Source organism: Amblyomma mixtum, chromosome 3 (genome assembly GCF_055824585.1).
Source record: "Amblyomma mixtum isolate Tamu chromosome 3, ASM5582458v1, whole genome shotgun sequence".
NCBI lineage: Eukaryota > Metazoa > Arthropoda > Arachnida > Ixodida > Ixodidae > Amblyomma > Amblyomma mixtum.
This window is the reverse complement of record NC_143014.1, coordinates 39,650,246-39,661,835: the sequence shown is the minus strand read 5'-3', so window position 1 is coordinate 39,661,835 and position 11,590 is coordinate 39,650,246. Positions and strand designations below refer to the sequence as shown.

The 11,590-nt window shown below is 49.9% G+C and overlaps 1 protein-coding gene across 1 annotated transcript; it reads right to left on the bottom strand.

Moving 5' to 3' along the window:
* Positions 1-6,860: 6,860 nt before the first annotated feature.
* Positions 6,861-7,465, bottom strand: LOC149349783 (importin-7-like). The gene is made up of 2 exons (XM_089575490.1): positions 7,060-7,465; positions 6,861-6,928 (listed from the first exon to the last, which is right to left on the bottom strand). Exons 1-2 carry the CDS (start codon positions 7,463-7,465, stop codon positions 6,861-6,863), a joined length of 474 nt encoding a protein of 157 aa, XP_089431616.1.
* Positions 7,466-11,590: the final 4,125 nt, after the last annotated feature.

The following is an 11,590-nucleotide window of genomic DNA, read 5'->3' as shown; positions in this document are numbered from 1 at the left end:
GAATCTCCTCCCATACAGTGAGCAATTTACCTCTTGGGCTGCTGCGGCAACGGTCCCGAGCGCACTCCGAGCTTGGCGGACCGGACCAAGTACAGCAAAGTGATAACTTAGAGGGCCCTGGATTCAAGTCGCGGGCCTGGGCTGGGCTCGGGCCTCAGGATTAAGCCTCTACAGTCCTCTACTCCAGCCATTGACGTTGGTCGATTTTCATAAAGTAGCGGTTAATCCGCGGTCAATCCCCTGCCATGTTATAGCGTGACCAGGGATTAACCGCGACTCCATGAAAATCAGTCGAAGCCATTGGCGGGCGGGCCTCCTTTGAAGGGCATCTGCCGCTTCGTTCTTGAGTTGTACCCTACTACAGCCTAGCCCGTTTATAACGAAGCCACTTATAGCGAAATAGCGGTTATAACGAAGAGAATTCAATTTCCCATTCCCATTTTTGCATTTTCAATACATTTTGGGTCCGGTTTTAACGAAGTAAATAAGTGCGCGTCAGCGGATATAACGAAGAGATTTAATACCAACCGAAAAAAAATCTGCCAATCAACACATTTTTGCGTCCTTGAGGTGATTTTTTCCGCGAAAATAAGAGCAAAATTCGGCTGACGGCGTCCTTTCGTGGCGTCGTCTGCTCTCCTGCGGAGCGAAAGGTTGCTTCACTGCAGCGCATGGCACGCGGCCTCGTGTTGCGTCGTCCTTGAACGGCGTCACGGCGTAGAGCGGTAGAGCACGCCGCGCAGGGGAAAAATGTAAAAAAGAACAGAGACGATTTTTTTTTTTTTTCGATGACGTCGCAGAGAGCGGCCGTCTTGGCCAATCGCGGTTCTCTATTTCTGCCAGGCAGTCGGCGCCACGGCTGGACTGCAGTCTGCAGGAGGTGTGCCAGCGCGCGCTTTGTTTTATGTCGGTGCCGCGGTGCGCAAGGCAGGGAGAAAGCGCGGCAGCATTGTGCATGTTGGAAGCATTGTGCATGTTGGAAGCATGGCTCATTTTTATCGTTATCGCGGATCCTTGTATGCTGTTGTATGGATGTTGTATGCGTTGTAGGGGACGCTGGACGACTTCTTTCAGCGGCAATAAATCGGTATGCCGATGTTAGCATTTTTTTTCGTAGTCCGTATATAACGAAATAGCGGATATAGCGAAGTGATTTGCGATTCCCGCCGACTTCGTTATAACCGGGCTAGACTGTATATAGTTTCCGTTTTTCGCGCGTTGGTAATACCGTCATACGCCGAAAACACACTGGCCCAACTGTCGCCAAAGATTAAATCGCAAGCACGGCGAGGAACCTCCACAATTCTTTCAACCGTGACAGCTGCCAGTGATGCCGCCGTAGGATTCCAACTATCTGTGGCCTGTGGTGACATGACGTCACCGCTCCCGCACTTCATACCCCGAGGGATGGCTCATTGGCTTTGGTGTCCCGCTACTGATGCCAAGGTCGCGGGTTCGATCCCCGCTGTGCCGGTCGCATTTCGATGGGGGCGAAACCCGGAAACGCCCGCGTGCCGTGCGATACCAGAGCGAATCCATCAACCACAGTTGGTCGAAATTAATCCAGAGCCCTCCGCTATACGGTGTCCCTCGCACACTAAACGCCAATACACCTATCTGAGAGTAAAGTGGGAGTAAAGTTGTCCTCTAGCGCACGCCCTTCTTTATAGGGTGTGCTTAGAGGACAACTTTACTTCCTTTTTACACCTTGCCGTTTACAGTGTGCACATTCCCCATGTGTCGCTTTGGGACGTTAATAAATTTTTCCTCCTTCACTTTCTCACCCACTTAATGGAGCCGGTAGACCATCGCTTTCGTGCCATTAAGAATCTCGCTCATGGCGTCAGCACAAACGAGCACGGACATTTGAGCTGAGGTGAAGGGAACGATCGAAACAGAGGGCGCTTAACACTGCTTACGTGCTTTGAACGCGAAAGCATTGTCTCATCGTGAGCTCTGTTGCTAGGTTAATTGAATATTCCTTCCTTTCTAATGACACACATACTCATTAGCATATAGTCGCAAGGAAGCGCATACCCTAGATACGCCTCTGTTCGCGAGGCAAGTCGATTCTATAGGATGATCACGGAGTCGCAAGTCGCGATTTCGGAATCCATTCGGTTTTGTGGCCTATGGGTTGCGTGCTCGGCACGCTATCTGAAGGTCCTTGGTTCCATTCCCAGCACCTTGGCAGGAAATTTTTTCCTTCGCTGTAGGCATCGATATATCTCATGGTTTAGTGCTGACTTCACGCGAGAGCATGGTGACATCACTGGGGAATTTTGCGCCATGCACGCGCGACGGACGCTGGCTTTCGTGCTGATCGGACGTAAGTTTTCGCGTTAATATACGCAAAAGCGTGCGCAATAAATCGCGAAGAAGCGTTTAGCGTCCCGTCACAGCGTCGTATACGCTGTCGCGCTACACTTTGGCGATCACGCGGCATTGATTCTCGCCATGTAATATGCAATTCGAAGCGAATATTGCACAAAGACAGGCATCTGCGTTGTCTTCCTTAGTGATCACATAGTACAAATATTCTAGACTGTCGACGGTACGTCTTCTCTGCTGGTGAGGTGCACTGCGCGAATCACCGTACTACATCGATGTTTGCACCCTGATACACTCAGCTGTCGCTGTAAGACAAATTGCGCGATAGCGTATTGTGCCCACCGGTTTCCTCAAACGGGTACCAGCTTTCCCCCATCTAATACTCGGCTTTGCTGGGTCGCGGGCTTGAGAAAGGAGCCTGTACCTTCAAATCCCGCCACTGTATGAGCTACTAATCGGCGCAAAAAAACAAAAAAAGGAATAAGTGCCCGTATTTCTTTTCCCCCATACAACGGCCAACTGGAACGACTTCTCTCGCCCAACGCCGTGCTCCATACCAGCACTCTTCACTCTAAAAACACCATCGAATAATAAAGGTAGAAAAACATCCGTTAATGCTGTGTGATACAGTATAACTCACGAAATCAAGTAATAAATCTTATGACGAGATTTGTGTCGTACAAAAAATATATAGGCAACTATATGAACTGTTTGAAAACATTGCGACAACACGCTCTCCGGCTTCAAGGACGTCCATTTTGGGGGCTAAAGGGGAGGGCAAGGAAGCGGACCACTGATGTCCCCCCGCGCCCTCGACTTTCTCTTCCACCGAACTACGACAATGAACGACGACAGAGCACTTCATTTCCTGCAACATCAGGAGTCACGCTGGCACTGCGCAATCAGGGCACGGGGGAAGCGATGCCAACGTTCTGGAAAACACCGAAGACGACTGCACAGCGACCGTAGTCCTCAAAAAGGAGCAGCAAAATATTGGTAACAAGATGTGTATGGCCGGGATAGGGAAACTTCCCGTTGTTACTCAATGCACGTCCACGGAGGGTATTCGAAACACAGTACACGAGAAAGATAGAAAAAAATGGTAATGGGAGATACCTTAGCATATCACATTTGCTAATGACATTATACCCTGCTGAGTAGCCCACAGTTTGAATTGCAGCAGATAGCTGAAGACTTCAGTTAAAAGTCAGAATGGTAGGGGTGAAAACTAGTACGAAGAAAACTAATGCGTGCAATGCGCAGCAGTCTGGCGAATCTAGCTCTACAAAAATTGCAGTTCTAGCTCTACAGCTAACACTTTCGAAAAATCCCCTAGATAGCATGATCAAAATAGAGAAAGCACATATTCTCGGGAACAAACTGTCAGCCGCGGCGGATGCCAATCATTTTCAAAGCATGCTTATGAGCTAATTAACTCAAATTTACAAAACAACGTTTTACTCAGCACAGTCTAGTGGTTACGGCCATTGGCGAATGCGCAGCTATGGACCAGACGACGTTATAAACTCTTTCTCTAAAGTCCTCCATCGCGAGGAAATCTGGAGCTTCTTTTTTTTTTTTTTGCCCCCAAGATTGAAACAGAGCGCATGAGCTGCGCTGGAAGTTCAGAGCAAACTCTATTCCTTGATGACGCGTTGCAATCCTCGAAGCACCCAATTCGAACCGTCCGCGTTCTTGTACCATGACATGCACTTTCCTTTGCTCCACTGCTATCCTTTCTCTTGCACCAGGCGACGAAGAAAAAGAAAGCCCATGCCCTGGTACAACAGAGCAGGCAGTTCGAATTAGGCTCCGCAGGCAGTGCAACACGACACCACCAGACGTTACGTCTGCACTGAATTCTCTGCACTGTTTCGGTTTTGTGCAGCCGACCCAAGTGCAGATTTGGGGCGTGTGCATAAATCAGGCGCTCACGGGCGCAGGCAGACTACTCCGGAACTGCGATTAGCATCCACCACAAGAAAGAGTGGGAGAGTAGCGTGGATGAAAGAGCAAAAGCTGCCTGCAGCAGCTGGCTCCGCGGCTGTGTGCCGATCGGCTGCTCAGCCCAAAGGTCGCGGTTGCGATCTCGGCCGTGGCGGCAGCATTTTGAGATCGGTTGAGGGGGGCGTCCTTAATTGAATAACAGCTAATTTAGCCGGCGTTTAAATCCGCCGACTTGCTACTCTGCATGGGGAAGGGATTCGGGGAGATAAAGATGCAAAGAGATGTAAGTCAGTCAGTCAGTCCACGAAAAAATCGCCTTGGCCAGGCCACGTAATACGCACAATAAAGAACCGATGTTCTCTTAGCGTGACGACGTAGAAACCAACGGAACCAAAATGTAGTCGACGGCAGCAGAGGTTTAAGTGGAGTAATCAGGTTTTATTTTGGTGCAGGGTAGTCCTGGCTGGCGCAACGCAGGGGTAATTAGTAACCACGGCCACAACTACGCTTTTCTCCAGCCAGGCGGTGGTGAAACATTCCAGCGGATACAGAGCCACCCGAAGCCGTCCCCATCTTAAACTTGCAAGCGTGGTCGAACGGGCTATAGTTGGTAGTTCATATTAGGAAAAAACAGCGGAGCCTCAAGAAACGGACTGAGCAAGACAGGACGACATCGCTTAAACGACGGCCGCTATCCCTTGGGCAGCGGCGGCGTCTTCAGCCAGCTGGAGGAGTTTGACATGTGTCCTCGGGTGGAGGCTGAGCATTGGAGCCTTCCAATGATCAGAGCCGGTAATGAGTGAATCGCGGGTAGGGACTGCGGAAATCCCGGTGAATGTAACCTGGATGACAACCACTGCAATGACGACGACGATCAATATCAGATGAGAACATCTGGCTCACAGTGTTAAGCACACAGTAAAGAAGAAACCACCGTCTTCCAAGCAAAGCTCGCTGGCATTGTACTATACCTACGCTCTATTTTTGGCCTCGGACAGAAAACCCTGTACGTGACGGCCACCGAGGTACGCGGATAGAGGCGCTGAATGCTGGTTTGTTTGTTTGTTTGTTTGTTTGTTTGTTTGTTTGTTTGTTTGTTTGTTTGTTTTATGGGGTTTAACGTCCCAACGCGACTGAGGCTATGAGAGACGCCGTAGTGGAGGGCTCCGGAAATTTCGACCACCTGGGGTTCTTTAACGTGCACTGACACCGCACAGTACACGGGCCTCGAATTTCTCCTCCAAAGAAATTCAACCGCCGCGGCCGGGATCGAACCCGCGTCTTTCGGGCCAGCAGCTGAGCACCATAGCCACTGAGCCACCGCGGCGGCTGAATGCTGGTTTAGTTTTTTGATATATGGGGTTTGACGTCCCAAAGCGACTAAGGCTATGAGCGGCCCCATAGTGAAGGGCTCCTGAAATTTCGACCACCTGGGGTTCTTTAACGTGTACTGACATCACACAGTACACGGACCGCTAGAATTCTGTCTCCATCGAAATTCAACTTCCGCGGCCGGGATCGAGCCCGCGTCTTTCGTGTCTGGAGTCGAGCACCATAACACTCAGCCACCGCGGCGGCTAGAGGCGCTGAATGTGTATCTACGTTAAAAGTACATCTTGCGCCTCCTTCTGCCGAAGCAACTCGCTCTGTAGAATGGCGAGCTCTGCCTCCTTGGATCTCGCGATATTAAATTTACAAGGACACGACATATAAAAAGGAAAACGCGGCTTTTCACCTCAGCGTTTTACAATCGCGCGCGCTTTCTTGTTCACGGCATCAGTATACACAAACACGGTTGTCTCGACCCGCTGTGCGAAACTTTCACGCCCACCTCCATAGTGCCGACGTCCACCTGTGAAAGTGTACACTCAAAGTACGAGCCAGTACAGTCAGCATCACGTGACCTTACCGTCTCGAGAGCGCCCGCTTTCCTGATCGCCTAGACAAGTATTCTCAGCCGGCAAGTCAGCGCGCGAATGTTTGGCTATGAATGTTCCTCGTAGAGATCCAATTCAAGAACGAAGCGATTAATGCCCCTCAAAGGTGGCCCTCAAGCCGATGGTCGCGACGTCGTGCTTAATCCCCTTGCACCTGTTTGCCTGACATCACGGGAGCTTGCATATATGGAAGGTCTAGATGTGGATGGTGTATATTTAGGTATATAAAGCTTTACGAATCGCGCACAAACACAGGCGAGTGTGGGCAACCGCAGACAACAGAAATAACTCCAAAAACAAAGGCATATAAAATTTAGCACAAGTGAGTCTCTCCAACACATAAAGTGATACATCGCGAATGGCTCTGAAGGCAAAACATTAGGAAGAGAACTTTATCAAACCTATGAGCGCACTGTGATCTTAGGCAGTGAAACAGATTGTCGTAGTGCAGAGCACTGCTGAATCAACCGCAGCTAGTGTCAGCAAGCGACAGTGCAGTAGTCAAATGAAAATTAGGAACGTTCTCCTTCCACCTTCTCCGCTATTCAGTTATTGATGGGAACCGGTATTACAATGAATGAGCATGCGCAGTGGCGCCGTGGGCGCCACCACAGGGGCAGGAGTCCGCGAAGGCGGCACTTCCATTTAGTCGGTCCCACCAGCCGCTTGTCGAGCAGCGACACCACGGTCAAGCGGGAGTGTGGAGGCCTTCTCTGCATGAAAAAAAAAATTCCACCGGAACATGAGCGCCCGCAAGAAAAGGTGGGAGGCTAAAAAGGTACAGTGAACGGAAGAAAAATGAAGCAAGACAAGAAAAAGCGATATAAACAAAGAATATACTCACGCTGGTACATATGGTGCGGCCCACAGAAGGGTGTGCCACCAGAACTGAACGATGGGGGCACCGTCTGGTTCTGGAACACGTATCCACCACCCTTCTCGATCCGGCTCGACTCTGCAGCGGCCGTCGTCTGGTTGGCCAGCACGTTGACCTCCCATGTGGACCTCTGCTGCACGATGGACGGCGGGCCCGACGTCAGCGCACCAATCCACATCGGGTCCGGGTTCTGGATGCCTCGCATGACCTCCTTGGAGACCTGGTACTCGTCGACAGGGCGCTCCTCTTTGTCGAAGGGCGTCGTGGTCGACTCCATGCTTTGCTCTGACTCTTTCGTAGAGGTTGAGGATGAGGGAAACGGCCCGCCCCGCAATTCTCGCCGCACACTGCTGGCACTGGTCGTCGGCGTCATCCTGGTCCAAATTGAACTCATCTAACAGCACGGTCTTCGTCTTCTTCTACGCTCGCCTTCGGCGCCGGCCTTCGACCGTCGTCGCCGTCTTCCTCTGTCCGCCTCTCTCTCCGGATCCCCGAGGGGCGGAATAATAAAGGCGCGGCGATGCATTAAGATGGGTTCCTGCTCTCAGCTTGACCGCACAGCTACGTTCCTCGGCCCCGATAACCGAATTTCCAGAGGGATCGTACTTTTTCTCGAGGTGTGGCGACGTGAGCGTGTTTTTATCGGTCTTTTTTTAAACGAATTTGACCTCTGAGAACGACAGATACGCGCGAGATGTTTTCTATCTTCCTAAGGTCACCTCAATCACATTCTCCATGAATGTCCCCCCATGGATCTGCAGCTCTCCGAGCGGTGCATCGAGCCCAAGGGGTCGCCGTGCGCCAGGGGCTCGTGGCCTCCTGGTGGGCCTATAGACCCCCTCGCCCCCTTTATTTCCACAAAATTAATGAATAAAAATTGTTTCGATCTCTCTCTCTCTTTCTATCTTGCTCGAAAGGCCATGTTTTCCTTGGCCAATTCCGCTCCTGCTTTGCTGTCCCTTTCCCTACGAGTCACCTTTTCGTCTGCTTCCATTTCGCGGGTTAAGCGGAATAAGCTTTCGCTGTAGGTCAGCACTTGCCCTGCGTACCCTTTCTTTTCAGTCTCGTCATCTCGTTGGCTAAGTTCGTTACGGGATCAGGGTGGAAATGAAAAATCTTACCGTGTATTGACAGAATCAATAGTGTGGTATGGCCGGTACAAACTGATAATTTTAACTTGATACTGAAACTCGCGTAAAATTGAATAAAACGATGGTCTGCGGTGGAAATCGACCGGTACCCTCCTATCCACCATAGCCACATAGGGGTATACATAGTCTAGCTATTGTTAAATGCATCAAGGTTCCTAGAGTGAAAATAGGCAGCACTCGTAGCATGCCGGCGCGTTACGCATACGTGCGTAAAAGAGCGCTACCGAGGCGCGTAAACATTAGCACACAAGTAATGTAGCTGTCCCGAAGGCAATTGACAACACTGCAAGATTACAAGTGTCTCCATTTATGAAGTTTTTCTTTTCTTTTTCTGGGGGCGTTTCTAACGCTGCACAGGAATTTCCTCTTGCTTTCGAAGGTGAACCCACATCAGTGCCGCATTTCTGCCACAACGTTTTCAATGCCAACGTAAGCGGCGCACATTTCTCTGTCACTACCGCCACGTAGCTCAAAGCGCGATTGAGGTGCCCTCTGCCCCAGGAAGCCAGTTAAGCGCCTTTCCTTTGGCGACCCTCTCAGAGGCTTCACATAAGAATTGTTTTTGGAGGAAATGAAAGGCCGCTGTATCGGTGGACAACTAGCGCCGAAAGGGAAGGGATAAAGGAGGGAGTGAAAGAAGAATGGAAGAAAGAGCTGCCGTACTAGAGAGCTCCGAAATAACTAGAAGAATCACAATGGGGTGGAGCGCATATGGCAGGTTCTCTCAGATCAAGAATGCCAGTTTACCGATATCCCACAAGAGAAAAGTATACAATAGCTGTATCTTACGGGTATTCACCAATGGGTCAGAATCGTGGAGGCCAGCAAGGAGGGTTCAGCTTAAGTTAAGGACAACGCAGCGAGCTATGGAGAGAAAAATGATAGGTGTAGTGTTAAGAGATCGGAAGCGGGCGGAGCAGGTGACGGAACAAACGCGGGTTAATGACATATAAGTCCAAATCATGAGGAAGAAATGCGCTTGGGCAGGGCGTGTAATGCGAAGGCAAGATAACCGCTGGTCCTTAAGGGTAATGGAGTGGATTCGAAGTGTAGGTAAGCGTAGCAGGGGACGGCAGAAAGTTAGGTGGGTGGATGAGGTTAAAAAGTCTTCTGGGATAGAGTGGCCGAGTGGCAAAAGACAGGGTTAGTTGGAGAGGCATAGGAGAGGCCTTTGACCTGCAGTATATATAGTCGGGGTGATGATGATGACATCGCACAGAACGGGGGCGCATTTTGCACTTCGCCTACATCAAAACGAGACCGCCGCGGCCAGGTTCCACTTTTGATTGTGAAGGGTACGATGCTAACAGTGGTTTCCAACCAATAAAAACCGGAATAGCCGCATCTGCTCCTATCCCTACCCTTTCGTACACGGCGTGGCTTAGGTGTCCACCCGGAGAGCTACCCCACGCCTTTCTTCGTAATTTAACCAAACCTAACCTACGTGGATTCAATACAAATTCGAGGCCAAATTCGAACAATAACGCCAAAGACGACACGAGTTACTACGCTGCAGTTAAGCAGCATTAAATTCATTTAACAGCACACGACGGCAGTGTGTGTCCGAATTGGTGGCCGGGGGAACGATATGGAGAAATAGCCCAACTAATAGTGCAGTCACAAAGTGCAGCCTCTATGCTAACGCAGCAAACGTTGCATTCACGCTCAGTACACCCCTGCAACGCAAAAATTTTGGTCACACTGATGCAACTTTTGCCCATTTGCATCGAACTTAGCACAACTGCTCACTAATTCAATGTGGCACAATGCTCAGAGCAGAATACTGAAATGAGCTGTAGGCGAGCTGTTTCGTCCAAAGAACTTAAATGCTGCAAAGGAAGCAACTGTGTGTTCCTCAACCATAAAAAGCTGTAACGCTTTCAAATATTCAAGGAGTGTCTGTTTGGTCATCTCGTGAGGGTATCATGAATACATAAGTAGATAAAATTTACCTCTCCAAGGGTGTATTTTATATCAATCCTTACTTTTAACTCAATGCTGCGGTGCGTTCGACCTTGAAGTCAGTGTTCAGCAACGCTGTTACTGCTGTTGTCACACTTATTGCGAGCTAACTATCACATCAATAAGTGCCTGCTCAGATAAGCCTGCATGGCCGTTGACATGGGTGGCATTGCGTGTATCTGTTGCTGGAGCAATTACTTGTGCTTACGTGGCTACTGCGACAAGCCTGTTTTTTCAGTATTTTCTTTCGCATATATTTCTTTTATTTGCGTTCTATCTGCACACGCAGCACTGGTAGTGGCGCAGTTGGAGGTAGCCATTAGAGGTTTTTAGCATACCCGAGACGTATTAGCGTAGACGTGTACCAAACTTACAGGACGCCTCCTGCGCGCGCGCAGTAGACTCGCCCAGCCCCATACATGTCACTGCGGGTGCGTGCGGAAAACCCGCTGTACGACTGCGCTAATACGTCTCAGGTATGGACTCACGAACGGACAAAAATCTGTGGGCAAAGAGACGTGAAAATGTAGAGCTAAAAGAATTCCTTCTTTAAAAAAAAGCATGAAAATTCTTGGCAGTGGTGACGTTGTTTTCATTGCTTTCCATGCGTTTCCTAGGGCTTCGGTGTCGAAAACCGTCGTCGCTTTGGGAAGTTAAATGACAAACTTTTACTCCTTCACGTTCTCACCCACTCAATGGCGCCGGTAGACCATCGCTTTGGTACCATTAGGAATCTCACCTAGGGCGTCAGCACAGGCGATTACGGACATTTGAGCTTAGGTGAAGGGAACGACTAAAACGGAGGGCGCTTAAGACTGCTTGCGTGCTTTGAATGCGTAAGCATTGTCTCATCGTGAGCTCTGTAGCGAGGTTCAGTAAGGATTCCTTAATGAATAATGACACAGCTGCTCATTAGCGCGTCTCTGCTGTCTATGGCAGGCTAAGGGTCCTAATACACAGTCCAGTGTTAGAGGCACTGGAGTCAGTGATTCCATAAGATGTTCATAATGTGCACGCTCCTCAGCGCACGCTTGCTATTCGGACAAAATATGCTCCACGGTATCTGCTAAGCCGCAGTTGTCTAAATGTGTGCAGTTAGCTTGACCTAAACGGAACTATAAGGCGTTTGTAAACGCAGTGTTTAGACGAAGTCGATGACCTGATTTGAGGCATGGGTCGAGGAAGTGCAGAAATTGGTCCAGCATTTTGAAGGCGGCAAAATGCAAAAGCGCCCGTATGCGGAGATTGATGTGCCTGTTAATTAAACCCGCGTAGTCGAAATTAATTTCGAGCTCTCCGCTGCAGCGTGTTCCATAGAACTCAGTGTTCCTGTTCCATGTAATGGTCAGTGAGTGAGTGAGTCGGTCGGTCGGTCGGTCGGTCGG